At 42.5% G+C, this 21056-nt stretch overlaps 1 protein-coding gene across 8 annotated transcripts in view; it reads left to right on the top strand.

Annotated features, from left to right (window-relative positions):
* The first annotated feature begins 1323 nt into the window (after positions 1-1323).
* The window catches only part of SLC35A3 (solute carrier family 35 member A3), a 55617-nt gene continuing 35884 nt past the window's right edge, over positions 1324-21056 (top strand). For 2 of the 8 annotated variants that reach the window (XM_049111632.1, XM_025417519.3), the window contains exon 1: positions 1520-1605. Coding sequence is in view for 3 of the 8 variants with exons in the window: in XM_025417523.3 (XP_025273308.1) it covers positions 20637-20669 (33 nt within the window). In the remaining 5 variants the exon portion in view is untranslated. Of the gene's footprint in view, positions 1470-1519; positions 1632-2038; positions 2282-20595; positions 20670-21056 lie in introns of those variants that run through there. The other 6 variants (XM_025417517.2, XM_049111633.1, XM_025417518.3 and 3 more) reach the window with 5 other exon arrangements.

Below are 21056 nucleotides of genomic sequence, written 5' to 3'. Positions count from 1 at the left end.
TAATACAGGAAACCTCAGAGCCGGTTATTTTTCTAACACACTTATTTTCCTGCACTGTGTCTGTGGAGGTAGCTTGAATCATGTGCAACAGAAACAGACGTAGGCTTCACTCGTAGCCGCTGTTACGAGGAAAGGGATAGTCCTGCCCACACTCTGAAGATCAAACTGGACCTAGAAGAGTAATTTTGGCTTGTCCAACATCCGAACGGGCTGCTGTGGCTGAGGGTTTCCAGCAAGGACACAGGAAGGCCCTCAGCGATCCCGGGGGTGGGGGGTTCAGCGCCGCCTGCAGTCCGCGGCGTGACCTGGGGACCCGGGGTCGAGTCCCGCCGAGGGCTCCCTGCACCGAGCCTGCTGCTCCCTCTGTGTCTCTCAGGAATAAATAAGTAAAATGTTAAAAAAAAAAAAAAAAAAAAAAAAGGCAGAGCTATGCAAGGGATCCCTGAGGACAGGAAGGGCTTAGGCCCTCGGGACTCAGATCCTCGGGCTCCGTTTGTGTTCTGTGTTCTCCGCCGGCGGGGCAGCGGGGGGCTCGGGCCGGCCTCCGGGGCGGGGGGGCGGGGCAGCCGCGCGGTCGGGCTCAGCTGGGCACGGAGGGGCTCGGGCTGGCCTCCGGGGGGGGCGGGGCAGCCGCGCGGTCGGGCTCAGCCGGGCACGGAGGGGCTCGGGCTGGCCTCCGCGGAGGGGAGGGGGCAGCCGCGCGGTCGGGCTCAGCCGGGCACGGAGGGGCTCGGGCTGGCCTCCGCGGAGGGGAGGGGGCAGCCGCGCGGTCGGGCTCAGCTGGGCACGGAGGGGCTCGGGCTGGCCTCCGCGGAGGGGAGGGGGCAGCCGCGCGGTCGGGCTCAGCCGGGCACGGAGGGGCTCGGGCCGGCCTCGGGGGGGGCGGGGCAGCCGCGCGGTCGGGCTCAGCTGGGCACCGAGGGGCTCGGGCTGGCCTCGGGGGGGGGGGGGGGAGGGGGCGGGGCAGCCGCGCGGTCGGTCGGGCGCAGCAGGCCTTCCCGGGCCTGCGGGAGGCCGCGCCGGTACCGCTCCGTCCGGCGGATCCCGCCTCCGCGCTCACGCCCAGCGTCCTCTGCCCTCCGTTTCGCAGTCGGAGCCCCGGGCGGCCGCGCACGCCGGCGGGAGCCAGAGCCTCGGGCCGGCCCCCCCACCCCCGCGCCGCCTGCACCGCGGAGCTCCCCGCCGAGGGCGCTGCGCCTTCGGGCCGCAGCCGCCGAGCGCGCAGCGGGGGCCGCCGAGCCGAGCCGGGAACGGCGTTTGCCCGGGCCGAGGCGGAAGCCGGAGCGTTTGGGGGACGGGACCGCGGGAACCCGGAAACGCTGGGCCGCACCGGGCTGGCGGCGGCGAGGGCGGCGGGAGCCGGCGGCTCGGCGCGGCCGGGGGCGCGGGGGACCCAGCGGGCTGGGCGGCCCGGGCGCCGGGCGGAGCCACCCCCGGGGGTGCGCGCGGCGGGTGGAGCCGCGCCGGAGGTGAGCGTGCGGCGCCCCTGGGGAGGCGGGCTTGGGGGCGGCGGCGGCGGCGGCGGGCGGGGCGGCGGCGGCTCCGGAGGCTCCGGGGCGGGGAGGCAGCGCCCGGGACGAGCTCCCGGAGCCGGCGGACGGCAAGGTGTGCGGGGGCGGAGGGGCGCCGAGGTAACGCCGGCGCGGGGCGCGGGGCCCGGCTACGCGAGCGCGGGAGCCGACCGAGTGACACGTCGTGCCCCGGAGCGACGACGTGCGGGATGTGCCGCGGGGAGGAGGGGAGGGAGCCCGGGAAAGGGGTGTGTCGGGCGGCCGCGGGGGGCCGCGCGTGTCCGGGCGCCCGGGGCGGGGGGGGCATCGGGGGTTCGGGGGGGCGCGGGGCGGCCGGGGGGAGGCCGAGAGGACTGCGGGAGCCCGGGGGGCCGGCGGCCCGCACTCCTTCGGCGGACGCCCCCTGCGCTCCGGCTCCCGCGGGCCTCGAGGACGCGCACGGGCGGGTGGGAGGCCGGCGCGCGGGGCTGCGGGAGCAGGTGCGCGGGGCGCGGGGCGCGGGGCGCGGGCGGAGGGTTCCCGCCGCGAGGCTCCCCGCCACGTCCCCTCCACCCGCCGACCGCCTGGCGGGAGCGCCGGCTCACAGGAGGTGAAGGATGACGGTAAACGTCCAAGTGGGCCTCGCCTAGCACACTCCTTACCGTTTCATTGACTTTGTAGCACAGAGACGGAACCTTTTATTCTGTTGTGTCCCATGCAGTATTTTGAAATGGAACCAAGAAGTTTTTTGTTTTTTTTTTTGGTTTGCAGTCCACATTCAACTTTGATAGGTAAAGACGAAATTGGGTAGGGTTTCTCACTTGGTGCTCTTACTTCTTTTTTTTTTATTTATTTTTTATTTATTTATTTTTTTTTTTTTGGTGCTCCTACTTCTTTTCATTGGTCAGCTCAGCTTGCTTCCTTCAAGGGAATGACTTTGAGGTTTACGTTTCTGATCCTAACATTTCCTCCTGAGGGTAGGTTCTACTTTTTCAGCGTCTCGGTTTACATCGCCCGCTCTTTTTCATTCCCGCTACTTCCTTGCTAAATGTGGTGCTTGTCTCCTCTTACTTGCATTATAGCGGTGGCTTCCAAACTGGCCTTCAATCTGTCGCCCTTCCAGGCTCTCCCCTCATGAGAGACACAGGCAGAGAGAGGAGCAGGCTCCATGCAGGGACTCGATCTCAGGTCTCCGGGATCACAACCCGGGCTGAAGGCGGCGCTAAACCGCTGAGCCACCCAGGGATCCCCCACACCCCCTCCGTATTGCTTCTTAAAGATAGAAGAGTAGTCCCTGGCTACTCTTCCCTCGGAGATACTCAGTGACTCTATTGGCTCCAAAATACATGTAAGATTATTTAGGGTGGCATTTAAGACCTTTCAAAATTATGACTGGCTATGGCTACTGTCAGATTTAATATGTCCCTTTCATTTTTAAAAATTGCTTTATCCCACAAAATCCTATTTTTTTTCTTTAGCCAAACTTCAGTAGTTACTTGGAACTGTTATTTCTTTTATTTTAAATTTATCTTATTCTTGAAGATTTTATTTATTTATTCATGAGAGACACAGAGAGAGAGAGAGAGAGAGAGAGGCAGAGACGCAGGCAGATGGAGAAGCGGGCGTCCACGCAGGGAGCCTGATGCAGGACTTGATCCCTGGCCTCTGGGATCAGGCCTTGACCTGAAGGCAGATGCTCAACCGCTGAGCTACCCAGGCGTCCCACCTTCAGTTTTTTTCCACGGAGTTCTGGAAATTCTTACCCAGTTCAATGGTGTGAACTTAAAGTTATGAGAAACCTGTATTCCAGAGGACTTGTCACAATTCTTTCCATGAATCTTTTTGAAACAAGGTTTTTAAATTTTTTTAAAAAATTATTTATTTGCAAGGGAGAGGGAGAGTGAGAGGACAAGAGGAGGAGGCAGAGAGAAGCATACTCCTCATTGAGCAGGGAGCCTGATAGGGGTCTCCATTCCAGGACCCTGGGATCATGACCTGAGCCTGAGCCATACGCTTAACCAACTGAGCTACCTAGGCGCCCTAAGACAAGCATTTTTGGTTCACAGCAATTTGGAAAAGCTTTCAGGAAAACATCAGTGTAAAAAAATAACTATCTGTAAATGACAAAAGACCATGGTCAAAGGCCATGGTTAAAGATCTGATGAGAGTTCATTCTAATGCAAGGATATTTGGTTATTTCTGTGACATATTTTGAGATGATAACTGGAATTATGACTGATAACATTATATTCAGATATATCAGATTTTAAGAAATTTTATACAATTTCTAGAACACAATAACATCCACCCATACAAATATAACCTAGGCAAGTTACACACACTTATTTACCAATGCTTTCTATATCATTTAGCGTATCAAATTAGCCTAATTAGTTTGACATCTCTCCTTTTTTTATAAGGAGAGAGAACAAATCTCTCTTTGGAGACCCTCTGGAACAAAACAAAGTTCCACATTCAAAAGACTTTATTTAGGATTTGATTTTTGAGAATGTTGCCAATATTAAAAAGACACATGATTAAGGGGCACCTGGGTGGCTCAGTTGGTGAAGTGTCTGCCTTCAGCTCAGGTCATGGTCCCAGCATCCTGGGATCCAGTTCTGCGTTGGGCTCCCTGCTCTGGGGAGCCTGCTTCTCCCTCTGCCTCTCCCCCCTGCTCATTCTCCCCCCACTCACCTCACATAAATAAATAAAATCTTAAAAAAACAAAAAAAAAAAAAAACAAAAAACCCCCAAAACACCACATGGTTAAATGGGATCATAGCTAGTGCTGTGAAAATCCATTTAACCTAGGTGACAAAACACTGAAGGCAAATAACTGAAAGTTACATAGTTATATATATAAATCTTAGCTCTTTTAGTAGAGAAGACTGTTTTGTTGAGTAATCAAAGACCTGATAAAATGGGAATCACAAGAAGTTATTTTGATAAAGCACAAGATCTTGGGACACCTGGGTAGCTCAGTGGGGTTGGGCCCTGCCTTGGGCTCAGGGCATGATCCTGGAGTCCCAGGATGGAGTCCCACATCAGGGCTCCCTGCATGGAGCCTGCTTCTCCCTCTGCCTGTGTCTCTGCCTCTTTCTCTCTGTGTCTCTCATGAATATATAAATAAAATCTTTTAACAAGAACAACAACAACAAAAAAACCCCACAGGATCTTTGTTTTCTAGACAGATTACTTAAAAGATAAAGGAAACCCATTCAGTCTTATCAAGAGTAGACCCGTAGTTCAAGAAAGCTTTGTTCTTTTAGGAGAAATAGATTCAATTCTAGTTTTACATCAGTATATATTTTATATTAAGGCTCGTTTTTATAATTAAAAAGGGAATAAAAAGGGAATAAAAAATAAAAATAAATAAAAAATTTATTTTTTTATTTAAATTATTAAATAATTTTAAAATTATTTAATTTTAAAATAAAATTAAAAAGGGAATAAAAATTCCCTTATAATTAATGCATTCAGTTTTAGCCACTTGACCACTCAAAATAAGTTTCTCCTCTCTCTTCCCAGCTTTCTGTATCCATTTAGTTTTTGTCTTGTCTTTTGCTCTACTCTTCCTCATTCTGGAACAACCAATTAGTCTACTTTAGGACAAAATTACTCTTTTTTTCTTCTCCTCTTATCTCATGATTTTTCATAGCAAAATACATCCTACTTGCCTTGTATACAGTCCCCCCCTTATTTCTAGTTTTTTAATTACATATATTAGAGTGCTTAACTCTTAGAAACCTTAATTCTAGTGAAAACTAGGAAGGAAGTAATTGTGAAATGTTTTTCATACACCAATATTCTAGTTAACTGAAAAAGTGTACTACAACCACCCCCCCTCTCTTTTTTTAAGTAATCTCCACATTTATTATGGGGCTCAAATTTACAACCTCAAGATCAAGAGTTACATGGTTTACTGACTGAGCCAACCAGGTGTCCCCACATTAATATTCTGTAGATTGGCAAATTTATGATTACTTCATTTCCTAATTTCTACAGGTATATGCTTCCCCATGATCCAGTTTTTTCATTGTGGCACAGAACATGTTTACTAACAGACCCAGTATCTCTGGTTGTTTTGGGGGGTGGGGTACAAAATGGTGGTTTTATTAAATCACAGGGACAGGACCCATGAGCAGAAAGAGCAGCTGCTTCTTGGTTGCTTTGTAAGAGGCCAAAAGTAGGTTAACTTACATTTAGTAATTAATGTTTCTATATTTGCCTTATGTGTGATAATATACATATTCACTGAATATCCATCATTTAAATTTAACTTCACTTCACAAAATTCTCAGGGCATAAGTTACCAAAGAGATTTGGAAAACTATTTCAAGCAGACATATTGTAAAAGATAATTATTGTTGGGATGCCTGGGTGGCTCAGCAATTGAGCCTCTGCCTTTGGCTCAGGCCAAGATCCTGGGGTCCCGGGATCGAGTTCCGCATCGGGCTTCCTGCATGGAGCCTGCTTCTCCCTCTGCTTGTGTGTCTGCTTCTCTTTCTGTGTCTCTCATGAATAAATAAATACAATCTTTAAAAAAAGAATTACCGTTGAAAAGTTTATTTGTGAATTTTTATATTTTTAAACGTTTTAACATTTAAAGTTTTACATTAACTCACTTGTTTTAAATAAGTACATTTTGAAAAAAATACATTTCGATTACTCATGAAAACTTTATGAGAATTTAAGCAGCTAGCCATCTTATTTTTCTTGCTGACAAATTTTGTAACAGATAACGTGTGCTTATTTGACTAGGAAACCCAGGTAGAAGAGCTTTATGTCTGCATTATATTTAATGCTGACAACTCTGGATATATATCCATTTTTTGTTTGGTTGGGTTTTGTTGTTTAGCTAAACAAACAATATTCTTATTTGCCAAAGATTACCTGAGTCATGTGAACTTAACATTTCTGTTAGTTCCTGTATTTCTCTCAGAGAATATTAAATTAGTATAATACTCCTATTTCCATAATTCAATTAAATTGAGCTCTTTTACAAACTCTTTGGCAAGACCATCCAGAGGTAGAAAAATACCACACACCTAAAACATACAGACAAACACAAATGAGATTTTTTTTTTTGAAGATTTTATTTATTTATTCATGAGAGACAGAGAAAGGCATTCTTGGGACTCCGGGATCACACCCTGAGCCAAGGGCCGCTGCTTAACCACTGAGCCTCCCAGGCGTCCTTTTTGTTTTAATTAGATTTTATTTATTGATTTGTGAGAGGCACAGAGAGGCAGAGATACAGGCAGAGGGAGAAGCAGGTCCTGATAAGGGACTCAATCCCAGAACCCTGTGATCATAACCTGAGCCAAAGGCAGACTCAACCACTGAGCCACCCAGATGCCCCCAGCTTTTCTTTTAAATTCTTAGTCATGTATCAGGGACAATGATAGAAAACTCACTAGTTTATTTGTTGAGAAGACTTTTTTTTCTAAGTTTATTTATTTACATAATCTCTACACTCAACATGGGGCTTTGAACTCATGACTATGAGATCAAGGGTCACCTGCTTCTCTGACTGAGCCAGCCAGGTGCCTGAGAAGACTCTAAGTTCATTTGCTCCATATCCAAATAGCTCCCTTTCCCTTTTTAGTGTCAGGGTCATTGTCTCTGACTCTCTTTGAGAGCTTGGTGGAGGATAGGGGGCTTAAAGTTCAAGTGATGGAAGGCATCTGAGGGTTGAGGTGGGGAGGGAGAAGCCTTGCAGGGGTGGACAGAGGGAGATAGGGGCCTATCAGGAATTCAGGAAGATTGAATGAAGTTGGCAGGAGGAAGGAGCAGAAGCAATGGGAAGGGAGAGAGGTCTTGGAGCCAGTTTGGGAAGCACTTAGGTCTCCCGAAGAAGCCAATGAAATTCCAGATTATACTCAGCAAAATCACGCCAAAAAGAAAGAGATGGCCAGAGTTGGCAGAGTATAAAGCCAGTAGGGGTTCAAGAAGAGGATTTCAGTGGACTGAAAAGTTCTCGTGGGAGGAACAGGATGAAATGGAACAGAGGGACCTTATAAAACCGCTCCCATCAGGCTCCAGATACCAGCTTCCAATTAAACTAACTTACCATAGAGCTCCTTTAAAAAATCCTTTCAAATATCTTATCAGGTTTCAACTGGGGCAAACAGTAAATATTCCAGATAGTATTGAACTCCTTTTTAAAAATATTTTTTTCAAAAAAATTGTTGTTTTTTTAAACCAAAGATAAACCTATCGACTCAAAACCAAAATCAGTAAGCCTTTTATGACTTAACTGTGATGCAAGAGACATCCCCAGAGAAGGTAGAAAAGATGCAGGCCTCGCAGGGTCCAGAACCACTACTAACAATAGCCAGAAGAAAGAGACATGGCCCCATCTCATCCTACCCCCTGCCCCCCACAGCTAGCAACAGTCAGTAGGATGCTGGCTTCCAATGGAGTGCAACTCACATTTCTGTCCAGCCCCTATTCTGTATTATTTCTTCTTATATTCTCTTAACTCCACATTCTTGAGGCTCCTAACCTGATGGTTGAGCCACTTGCACAACCAGGAACCAATAACCTGCAGGCTCCAGGCAGACAGAATGCCAACCCAAATTCTTAGGGCACAAAATGAGACAAATGGAAGGTAATAGTTGCACCTTAGGAAGCAAGGATCAATAACTAACGGGTACCCTAAAACCAAATTTCCCAAGAATCTTAATTCGGAGAACTAATATAAATGTTTTTCTTCTGCTAATCTGATTTGGAAAGGAAGGGATAGTAGGAAATTTTACCTTCCTCTCCACTGGGCATTCCAGAGAGATCAGGGAAAGCTGATTTGGTAAGAATTCTTACCCATCTCTGGCTTCTGCCAGTACTTCTGGGGTCCCACCTGCGAGCTGTAGAGTGCATAGGGTATCTCAGCAATTGCATCCTTTGTCACCAGAAAGGGTAGGGGAAGAAAATAATTTTCTCTTTGATGTTCTAAGTTCCTAGCTGAAACTCTTATAATAAAAGACAGATTAACAGGAGAAAAATAGAGGCTTATTAACATATGTTCTCCAGGGGCACCTGAGTGGCTCAGTGGTTGAGCGTCTGCCTCTGGCTCAGGGCATGATCCTGGGGTCCTGGGATTGAGTCCCGCATCAGGCACCCTAGGGGCATTCCCTCTGCCTGTGTGTGGGTCTCTGCCTCTCTCTGTGTGTCTCTCTCATGAATAAATAAATAAAATCTTTAAAAAACAAAAAACAAAAAAACATATGTTCTCCATATATACAAGGTATACATTTAGGAAAACTGAATAACTCAAAGAAGTAGCTTTAGAATTCAGAGGTGCCTGGGTGGCTCAGTTGGTTAAGCCGCTGCCTTTGGCTCAGGGTCTTGATCTCAGGGTTCTCGTCTCCTTGCTCAGCGGGGAGCCTGCTTCTCCCTCTCTCCTCTGCCTGTTGCCCCTCTGCTTGTGCACTCTCTGTCAAATAAATAAATAAAATCTAAAAAAAAAAAAAAAAAAAAAAATCAGGATTAAATACCACTTTAGGAGGGAAAAGGGAAGAGAGATGTAGGCCTCTTAGGGGAAAGTAAGTGATTTTTAGGAAAATGAATGGGCCCTTAAAAGAATAGATAAGAAGTAATATAGTTTGTGCCAAGGTTTATCTGGGTGTGGTGTTAATTTCTAATCTGCTCTCCGGTAATGAGTCAGGCCTCCCTGGTTGTTGAAACTCCTCTGGGGAGGAGATTTATGACAACTGAGTTCCTTGTAGAGGATTTGGTTTTAGGTAGATAAGGGAGGTTTGGGGAAAGCCTCCCTTGCATTTGCTGTTTTTTTAAGTACCTACAGCTTGAAATAACCAATATGCTGAAGTGCATACTTTGCAGGTAGCATATTCTATTTCCTTTCAGCCCCATTTTATAGATGAGAATATTAAAGGTCAGATAGTTCAAATAATTGGCCCTCGGTTCTACACACACTCTTTACATTGCTTCAGTTATATCTGAAATGGATGTAATTTGTATTCTCAGATAGGTCTTTCATACAATAGGAACTCAATATGATGAATGAATGACTGGATACACATTAGAATAAATGTAAATAACCTCAGTTAAAGTCAAGTCTTATCATTCAGTACCTGTGAAGTATAATAACTTTTAAGCTTCTTTCCTTCTCCTGAAAGTTTTAGAGAGGGAACTTTGTATTTGATATTAACCTGCTGTGGAATTTTTGTGTATGTGTATGAAATTGCAAAAAAATTAAGAGTAAATTGCAGACCCGTCTGCATAACTGAAATCAAACCAGTAGTTAATAATGTCATTGAACATCATCAAACCCGCAGTTAATATTGTTATTCATGTGTATGAATTCATTATTAAAGTTCAGATCAATATGAATTGGTAGCTAAATATTAGATATTGACCCTCTAAAAAGCAGGTCAATCCTAAGTACATTCAACTTAATTGTCTGCTTTAATGAAGGAATATAGTGCTGTGATTATATATTTTTAATGAATGTTTTTTTAAATTTTTATTTACTTATGATAGTCACACAGAGAGAGAGAGGCAGAGACACAGGCAGAGGGAGAAGCAGGCTCCATGCACCGGGAGCCCGACGTGGGACTTGATCCCGGGTCTCCAGGATCGCGCCCTGGGCCAAAGGCAGGCGCCAAACCGCTGCGCCACCCAGGGATCCCATGAATTTTTAAATGTCTTTTGTTATGTGGATTTGAGAGTGATTGGTATATAAATATGAGAGTTTTTACTTTATAAGCTTGAATGGTACTCAGTTTCTTTATCAAACTGGCTACCCAGAATTCTTACTAGTTTATCATTCACATGGGAGATAACACTCAAAAACCAAAGACCCAGTTGTTGTCTAGAGAGAAGTGTTTTGATTGAACAAGTATGCTAGATCAGGAAATAGAGTAGAAATTAGAGTTAAGACGAAGCTGAAACTTTAAGGTCACAACAGGTAAACTGCTAAAAAAGATCATTCCAATAAGAGAAGTGTCTACATACAACTACATACCTGCTCTACCTACTTTTTCTGTAAACGATACGAAGTTTTTTCTGAATTCATGTTTTTTAAGGCAAATTTTATTTTATTTTTTAAAAATATTTATTTATTCATGAGAGACACACAAAGAGAGAGAGAGAGAGGGGCAGAGACACAGGCAGTGCTAAACCGCTGAGCCACCCGGGCTGCCCTTAAGGCCAATTTTTTTTTTTTTAAATTTTTATTTATTTATGATAGTCACACAGAGAGAGAGAGGCAGAGACACAGGCAGAGAGAGAAGCAGGCTCCACGCACCGGGAGCCCGACGTGGGACCCGATCCCGGGTCTCCAGGATCGCGCCCTGGGCCAAAGGCAGGCGCCAAACCGCTGCACCACCCAGGGATCCCCTTAAGGCCAATTTTAAACAATGTTTCTAGTAGCATTTTCTAACATGAGTCTTACAAAGGTATTCAGTGAATATTCAAATAAAGCACTGTAGTATTATAACCACTTCTTCTGATTGTTATCTTTTAATCCTAATAACCATATTGTGAGGTACATACTATTTTTCTACCCATATTATAGATGAGAGAAAGGAGAGGCAGAGAGGTTAAATACTTTGATTTATCAAGGGGTGGGGACAGACTGTGAAATTAGGCAATCTGAGTCTAAGGTATATTCTAATATACTATGCTGACTGGCCCTCTAAAATGTAGATGTTCTTCAACACTTGGCCTTTGCTGCAAAGATGATGTGAAAGACTTATTATAAAAATTTATAAGCCATGAACTGGTAGCTTTGACTGAGAGAAATCTTGCTTTATATTTGAGCTCTGACATTTCATGCAAGAAATTATATACTTACTATCTCAGAAACTACAGATTTTTAGATCTGTAAAACGAGTGATTTCATTTTACAGATGAAATGAGATTTGAATAGGATAATGCCTGTAAAGCACCTGGTGCAATGTCTGACATGCTGGAGGTGCTCAGTAAATGTTCTTTTATTAATTTAACTTGTGAAGTTACAATTATTAGAAAACATTTAATGAAAACCAGTTTGGCATGGGTGCCTGTATCTTTTATGTATTATATACAGAGATTTAATTCTCAAGGATCATTCTTCCCTTCTGAGAATTTACATATTGTACAGTTTATGTATTCTTTTATAAATCAACATAGACTACATGCCTATTATATGACATACACTGGTAAGGAGATGTAGGAAATACAATGATGAATAAAACACAGAAATGTACGTATGTAAAAAAATTAAATTGATAAAATTCATAACCAGTACCACAAAATATAAGTATAAAATCACATTGATGGAAGCTTTAATCTGCTTGAAACTTGTGAACACTTCACTGAGAGTAGACTTGTATTTTGATACAAGGTGAGAAGTTCTACAGGTAAAGAAGGGAAAGGAAATTTTTAATGAAAAAAAATTTTTTAAAGCGTGGAGCCTAATTATGGCTTGAACTCATGACCTTGAGATCAAGATCTGAGCTGAGATTAAGAGCTGGATGTTGGGATCCCTGGGTGGCGCAGCGGTTTGGCGCCTGCCTTTGGCCCAGGGCGTGATCCTGGAGACCCGGGATCGAATCCCACGTTGGGCTCCCGGTGCATGGAGCCTGCTTCTCCCTCTGCCTGTGTCTCTGCCTCTCTCTCTCTCTCTCTCTCTCTCTGTGACTATCATAAATAAATAAAAAAAAAAAAAAAAAAAAAAAAAGAGCTGGATGTTTAACTGAGCCACCCAGGTGCCCCAAGGAAAGAGTATTTTTAATTTTTATTTTAAAAATATTTTATTTATTTATTCATGAGAGACAGAGAGAAAGAGGCACAGACACAGGCAGAGGGAGAAGCAGGCTCCCGGCAAGGAGCCGAATGTGGGAGTCTGACCTCTGACCTCGGGATCACGCCCTGAGCTGAAGGCAGCCGCTCAACCACTGAGCCACGCAGGCTCCCGGAAAGAGTGTTTTTTAAATAGGGATATTTGTTCAAAGAATGCATGAAGAAAAAATGTTTGAGACAGGTCATAGTTTATGACAGAAAATTTAGATCAGGGCCAGATGGTGAGGGACTGTTTTATGTGAGTTTGTACTCTATCTTCTATTGATAGGGAATTCGTTAAACTTTACAAAAAGGAAGGAATGTGATCAGATCTATTCAGCTCTATGGAGGATAGAGTTATGAGAGGCTGAAGGCTGACCCATAGTTGGGAGGCAGAGTGACATGAGACTTGAACAATAAATACTGAACAAGCATAACTGAAATGTACTCATAATCTATGTAGTTTATAAACCCATGGAATATAAAAACTCCTAAGACTGTAGGTTTACTTGGGAGTGGTGTCAATTTCCTGTGTAGAAAGGGTGGTAGTTAAAAAAAACAACCTCTACATAGCATTTGAATTCTAACAATGGAATTTTGTCCTTAGGGGAGGGTTGTAATCTTCCCTTAATTAGCCCAAGCAGAGTTAATAGCTAGAGTTCAAAAGCTTTTTTTTTTGTCCTTGACAGCCTGTCAAACCATAAATCCATAAATAGTATCTAGTTTTATATGTTCTATCAAGTTTCAGGTAAATAATTTTAGACACATTTTTCCAAAAGTTTTACCATTTGTGAGTGCTACAAAGAAAAACATCTTAAGGCCCCTGATCTTTCAGTTTATCCTCAGCCTGAATTAAATAAATAGCTAAACATTATTCTTAATTATCCTTGTACATTTTAATACTTAAACATTTAAAAAATGCTGGAACCTTCTTATTAATGCTAGTGCTTCGGGAACAATACTATCTTATAGAATGAATATATTATGTTTGACTTTCTGCATATAGATAGGTATATTTTATTTTATTTTATTTATTATTTTTTAAAAATTTTTATTTATTTATGATTGTCACACGGGGGGGCGGGGGGTGGCAGAGACACAGGCAGAGGGAGAAGCAGGCTCCATGCACCGGGAGCCTGACATGGGATTCGATCCCAGGCCTCCAGGATCGTGCCCTGGGCCAAAGGCAGGCGCCAAACCACTGCGCCACCCAGGGATCCCTAGATAGGTATATTTTAGATGGCATGTTTTGATACACATAGTATACCTCAAAATGGGAAATAAATCCTGTTTAAAGGAGTCAATTTGAGAATAGTCTAGTGCAAAGAGAAAATTTTAAATTGGGAATTGTTTTCTAGATTATAAACTGTGTCTAATTACTGCTACTAATATTTTAGGTTATAAAAACAAAGACATGAATAAAAATAGTGACGATCTGTAGTTTTTGCCTTTCATGTCCTTTAAAATAGTAAAGAAATTAATATTTTCTAAAATAAGCATTAGTAGAATTACTTTGTAACAGGTCCTTATGATGAGGTAGCAGGGCTTAGCTGAGAACAAAGCACAGCTGAAAAAATTTTTAAAAATCCTGGAATCTCCTTTTTGTTTACCTCTCCCAATTTCTGGGTATATAATCAGCCACTCACAGGCCTGGGGCAGCAGCAATTCCTGCCCTTTCCCTGTGCTTTAATAAAACCACCATTTTGGGGGATCCCTGGGTGGCACAGCGGTTTGGCGCCTGCCTTTGGCCCAGGGCGCGATCCTGGAGACCCGGGATCGAATCCCACATCGGGCTCCCGGTGCATGGAGCCTGCTTCTTTCTCCCTCTGCCTGTGTCTCTGTCTCTCTCTCTCTCTCTCTCTGTGACTATCATAAATAAATAAAAAAATGAAAAAAAAAAAAAAACCCACCATTTTGTACCAGAGACATCTCAAGAATTCTTTCTTGGTCATCGGCTCCGGACCTCATATTTTAAAACGTCATCACTTATCTTCCCTATGGAAGTGTTATTACTAACCATTTAGTTTTGTGAACAAAGCGGATGGGCTTCAAATTTTCCATAACAGAATGTCATTAGAGCAATATCTCATTTATTTGGTATCCTTGATTTTTTCCTGAGTCTGGCATTTATTTTAAATAATATTTATTGGGACACCTGGGTGGCTTAGCGGTTGAGCATCTGCCTTTGGCTCAGGTTATCCTGGGGTTCCGGGATCGAATCACACATCGGGCTCCCTGCGAGGAGCCTGCTTCTCCCTCTGCCTGTGTCTCTGCCTCTCTCTGTGTCTCTCATGAATAAATAAGTAAAATCTTAAAAATATATATTTATTAAGCACAAACTATCTGAGGGGAACTGTTGTATGCACTCTTCAGCATAAGCCAGCTTTCTTGGTAACTGATTGATTCTTTTTTTAAATTTTTTTTTTTTATTTATGATAGTCACAGAGAGAGAGAGAGGCGCAGAGACACAGGCAGAGGGAGAAGCAGGCTCCATGCACCGGGAGCCCGATGTGGGATTCGATCCCGGGTCTCCAGGATCACGCCCTGGGCCAAAGGCAGGCGCCAAACCGCTGCGCCACCCAGGGATCCCAACTGATTGATTCTTTTGAGTACTGAAAACTTCATTTTAACCAGTTTTCCTCCTAAACATTTTAAATGTTTTCTGCCTAAGTAGACATAGAATGGAGACCATTAAATTAAATTTTAATTAAAATTGTTAAAATTAAAAAAATATAGATATCCTGTGGCTACTGTAACAAATTATCCCAGATTGGTTGCTGAAATTTTTAAAAAATAGATTCTCCCAGAGTTTTGGAGACCAGATCCAAAATCAATCATCACTAGGCTGATCATCAGTGTCAACAGGGCTACCTACGCTCCCACTGGAGGCACTAAGGAAAAATCCATTCCTTTGTCCTCCATCTCGGTGGTTGCAAATCTTTGGTTTGTGGCCAAATCACTAGTCTGCAAAGCCATCATCTTCAAATCTCTCTCTGAATCTATCTTCACACTGCCTTCTCGAGTATTTGTGTTTTTTTTCTGTCTAAGGACATTTCTGTTGGCATTTTGGGCTCATTCACTAATACAGGATAATCTTCCCATCTCAAGATCCTTAATTTCATTTGTAAAATCCCCTTTTCCAAATAAGGTAGCATTTACAGGTTCTAGGGATTAGGACCTATATCTTTGGGGGCCATTATTCAGCCTACTACAATCCTCAGGCATATTTTCATGAATGTGCACTATGATATAGAGATTCTAAGAATATGTAGAGTATAGGATCCTAGGACCCTATGAAATTATAAACTCAATTTGCTTTTTTTTTTTTTTTTTTAAGATTTCATTCATTTATTTGAGAGAGAGTTTGAGCAGGAGGAGAGGCGGAAGGAGAAGCAAGACTCCCTGCTTAGTAGGGAGCCTGATATGGGGCTAAATCCCAGGATTCTGGGATCATGACTTGAGCCAAAGGCAGACACTTAACCAACTGAGTCACCCAGGTGCCCCTCAATTTGCTTTTTATTTGAAGCCCATGACAGGATCAGACTTTGGATTTGTTTTTCAGAAATATTGACTGTAGTTAAAAGAGATAAGTTGTTTTAGGGGTGTCATAGAAGCTTTCTGTACCTTACCTGGACTATGGGCTGTGAATATAGGGTCTCCAGTTTATTATTTTCATTCTTTAAGTTTTCTAGTTATTGTAGAAGCAATAAGTGAACAACACTATATGCCAATTTGCAGTAAAATGTTTGTGCCAACAACTACTTGATCACTCAAACCCTTATGTTGAGTATAGATATTTACAGGCAGTAGTTTTTTTTTTTTTTTTTTTTTTTTATTATTATTTTTTTTAATTTTTATTTATTTATGATAGTCACAGAGAGAGAGAGAGAGGCAGAGACACAGGCAGAGGGAGAAGCAGGCTCCATGCACCGGTAGCCCGATGTGGGATTCGATCCTGGGTCTCCAGGATCATGCCCTGGGCCAAAGGCAGGCGCCAAACCGCTGCGCCACCCAGGGATCCCTACAGGCAGTAGTTTAAGTGATTTTTTGTCTTAGCATGGTGAACTACTAGTATCTCTTTCACCACTGGTAATAGGGTCATTAATGGCCTTAAATCGAGTCGGATCAGGAAGCTGCTTACAGATTATTCTCAGTGGTTCTGTTACACGAACCACATTTGGTACCAAAAACTATTATCAGTCAAGGTTCAGTAGAGAAAGAGAACCTTTCACTATTATACAATAAGGGATTTATGATAGGAATAAGACCTTTCACAATTATGGGGAAAGTAGGGTAAGTAAAGATCTGAAAAGAGAGTGTTGGGGGGAAGCAAAGGGTATTGAAGGATTCCTGAAAAGTCACTAAGCAGCCCTCCTGAATGTCTAGTGTGGGTACAAAGGTCAGAGCTTTGAAAGGAATCTAGGAAACAAGGCATATCCTATAGCCAGAACTGGACCATGTAATCGAGCTGATGGAAAGGTATATAGAAAGCTGTCCTCCCTGTGTAGCAGTCTTTCTCTGTCCACAGTCAAGAGTCTGGTGGAGACCCCAAGATTGCTAGAACTCATACAGCAGTTCGGCAATGTGGCAGGATACAAAACCAATGCCCAGAAATCAGTGGCATTTCTATACACTAACAATGAGACTGAAGAAAGAGAAATTAAGGAATCAGTCCCATTTATAATTACACCCAAAAGCATAAGATACCTAGGAATAAACCTAACCAAAGAGGTAATGGATCTATACCCTAAAAACTACAGAACACTTCTGAAAGAAATTGAAGAAGACACAAAGACATGGAAAAATATTCCATGCTCATGGATTGGAAGAATTAATATTGTGAAAATGTCAGTGCTGCCCAGGGCAATTTACATCTTCAATGCAATCCCTATCAAAATACCATGGACTTTCTTCAGGGAGTTGCAACAAATAATTTTAAGATTTGTGTGGAATCAGAAAAGACCCCAAATAGCCAGGGGAATATTGAAAAAGAAAACCAGAGCCGGGGGCATCACAATGCTGGATTTCAAGTTGTACCACAAAACTGTGATCAGCAAGACAGTGTGGTACTGGCACAAAAACAGACACATAAATCAGTGGAACAGAAAAGAGAACCCAGAAATGGCCCCTCTATGGTCAACTAATATTCGACAAAGCAAGAAAGACTATCCAATGGAAAAAGGACAGTTTCTTCAATAAATAGTGCTGGGAAAATTGGACAGCCACGTGCAGAAGAATGAAACTGGACCATTCTCTTACACCATACACAAAGATAAACTCAAAATGGATGAACGATCTAAATGTGAGACAGGAATCCATCAAAATCCTAGAGAACACAGGCAACACCCTTTTTGAACTTGGTCACAGCAACTTCTTGCAAGATACATCTATGAAGGCAAGGGAAACAAAAGCAAAAATGAACTATTGGGACTTAATCAAGATAAAAAGCTTAAGCTTCTGCACAGCAAAAGAAACAGTCAACAAAACTAAAAGACAACCTACAGAATGGGAGAAGATATTTGCAAATGACCTATCAGATAAAGGGCTAGTATCCAAGATCTATAAAGAACTTATCAAACTCAACAGCCAAGAAACAAACAATCCAATTGTGAAATGGGCAAAAGACATGAGCAGAAATTTCACAGAGGAAGACATAGACATGGCCAACAAGCACATGAGAAAATGCTCCGCATCACTTGCCATCAGGGAAATACAAATCAAAACCGCAATGAGATCCTACCTCACACCAGTGAGAATGGGGAAAATTAACAAGGCAGGAAACCACAAATGTTGGAGAGGATGTGGAGAAAGGGGAACCTACTTGCACTGTTGGTGGGAATGTGAACTGGTGCAGCCACTCTAGAAAACTGTGAAGAGGTTCCTTAAAGAGTTAAAAATAGATCTGCCCTACGACCCAGCAATTGCACTGCTGGGGATTTACCCCAAAGATACAGATGCAGTGAAACACCGAGACACCACCCCAATGTTTATAGCAGCAATGTCCACAGTAGCCAAACTGTGGAAGGAGCCTTGGTGTCCAATGAAAGATGAATGGATAAAGATGTGGTCTATGTATACAGTGGAATATTACTCAGCCATTAGAAATGTCAAATACCCACCATTTGCTTTGACATGGATGGAACTGGAGGGTATTATGCTGAGTGAAGTAAGTCAATCGGAGAAGGACAAACATTATATGGTTTCATTCATTTGGGGAATATAAAAAATAGTGAAAGAGATTAAAGGGGAAAGAAGAGAAAATGAGTGGGAGGTATCAGAGAGGGTGATGGAACATGAGAGACTACTAAGTCTGGGAAATGAACAAGGGGTGGTGGGAGGGGAGGTGGGCGGGGGGTTGGGGTGACTGGTTGACAGGCACTGAAGGGGGCACTTGGGATAAGCACTGGGTGTTATACTATGTGTTGGCAAATTGAACTCTAAATAGATAGATAGATAGATAGATAGATAGATAGATAGATAGATAGATAGTCTGGTGGAGAGCATGAGCCTGTTTTTGTGCAGAAGGATCAGCAGTTGTGAGGAAGAGCTGACCTAGAAAGGGGAAGATTGAGGATAACTGGAACCTATTTCTCTGTTTCTGTTTTACCACATTTAACCCTGAGTATTTTCTGAAAGTGATGGCTCTTGTGTCTTTCAAGTTTTATGCAGACTTTGTATTTAGGCAATTTTAACCTAGCACCATACAGATTAAGGGACTTTGGGAAATATATTTGAGTTTAACTAAGTTGACATAGGTATCATCATTTTCCTATGATATTTTTCTCTTGTACCCTAAGTCATAGCAGTTTACATACTTATACTCTTTCTTGAGTTATTTGAATAAGGTGTCTTCCAAGCTAGAGGATAAACTTCATGAAGAAACAGACTGTATTTGTCTTGTGCAACATTGTGTACCCAGTTCTCATCACAATGCCTGAGTATTGTATGTATTAAATATTAGTGGCAAGTTACAGAGTTATATGGTACCTTTATTTTTCACTTCTGCCCCCGATCTCCTTGGTATTGAATATTTATTAATGGTTAGTGCCTGTGGACCTTACCTGGCATTTATACTAGTCTCTGTTGTTTTAAAAATAACTTTGGTTTTCTTTTTTTCTTTTAATAGAATATCTTAAAAGGGGGGCGGGGCAGCCCTGGTAGCTCAGTGGTTTAGCGCCGCCTTCAGCCCAGGGTGTGATCCTGGAGACCCAGGATCGGGTCCCGCGTCAGGCTCCCTGCGTGGAGCCTGCTTCTCCCTCTACCTGTGTCTCTGCTTCTATCTCTCTCTCTGTGTCTCTCGTGAATAAATAAATAAAATCTTAAAAAAAAAAAATAGGGGGATCCCTGGGTGGCTCAGCGGTTTGGCGCCTGCCTTTGGCCCGGGGCGCGATCCTGGAGTCCCAGGATCGAGTCCCACGTCGGGCTCCAGGCATGGAGCCTGCTTCTCCTTCCTCCTGTGTCTCTGCCCCTCTCTCTCTCTGTCTATCTTAAATAAATAAACAAACAAACAAACAAATAAATAAATAAATCTTTAAAAAATAGAATATCTTTAACTTCTGTCTAGCTTTAAGTGGAGGAAATGGCTATAGCAGAAAGTGGTAGAGCAGTTTAGCACAGAGATGAGGAATGGGAAATTGAGGCACCACACATTCAAAGGGGATCTTAGAGCTATACTAATTAGATCATTATGTTTTCTAAATTACTGACATTATATAAAGACTACTATAATACTGAACAATTTTTAATCTAAAAATTATAATGCAAATAGGTTTTGTATTTGTATAGTTGAAGAAATATTTGAGTATTATGGATTTTACTCCGTGTAAGAATGGAAATGCTGCAGTAGTGAAAGAGCAAGTTAAAAATTGACAGTGGTGTAATTTACATACTGGTGATATTTGCCTTATGTAAACAGACACCTGACACATTGAGGAAGAAAGGAAAGGAGAAACAATGAAAAGTTGTTTTACTTAGAATGTAATAGGAACCTTGGATAGTAAAGAGTTGATTCTTAAGTTTTACTGAGCAGGATTGTGCTTTTTCTTCAACACTTAAAAGTGAACTAATTTAGTGGAGTTATGATTTCTATCATAGAAACAAAATTGATTATACCAATCGGATAAATTATCTTTAACTCATTTTTCTTTCACTTACAAAAAGTAAAATTTTTTGAATTTTCCATAGGATTATTATGGATTTCAAGTATGACATATTGTTGCTACTTTTAGGAAATGCTGTGGCTAATTTTGAGGTAGTTTGAAAGGAATATATAAATATCAGTGGTCAGAAGTAAAGGCAGTGTGATTAATTTTGTCATTATTTAGCATTTAGTTATAGGTTGCAGCTTTAAAGTTTGGCATCATGGAAGAAAATGGACAAAAAATTGCAACTGAGGTCAGTATTTTTGTATGTATTTATTTGCTTTTTCTGTTCATTTGGGAAAATCTTAAAAGATCTATGTTTACCAATAACTGTTTCTGACTAGCATATAGTGTGAACTTTTATTTACCTAGCACTTTATAATTTGTGTTTTCATATGTACTCTATTAAATCATTAACCTCTAGTAGATTATTATACTATGTACTTGAGTATAGTTCAGAACTAGTGTTTAGAAAATGTAAATATAGCTTACTCTAAAAACCATAAGTTAAGAAATTTAGCCTTTTGTTTTTACAATTGAAGCAAATTGATATGCAGAATTTCTTAGGTATGTAATAGTCTTTAAAAATCTATGTAAATTTTATTACAATTTAAAAACATTGACAAAACTTTTGGTCTTT

The sequence above is a fragment of the Canis lupus genome, chromosome 6 (genome assembly GCF_003254725.2).
Source record: "Canis lupus dingo isolate Sandy chromosome 6, ASM325472v2, whole genome shotgun sequence".
Taxonomy (NCBI): Eukaryota; Metazoa; Chordata; class Mammalia; order Carnivora; family Canidae; genus Canis; species Canis lupus.
This window is presented reverse-complemented; position numbering and strand designations above follow the sequence as displayed.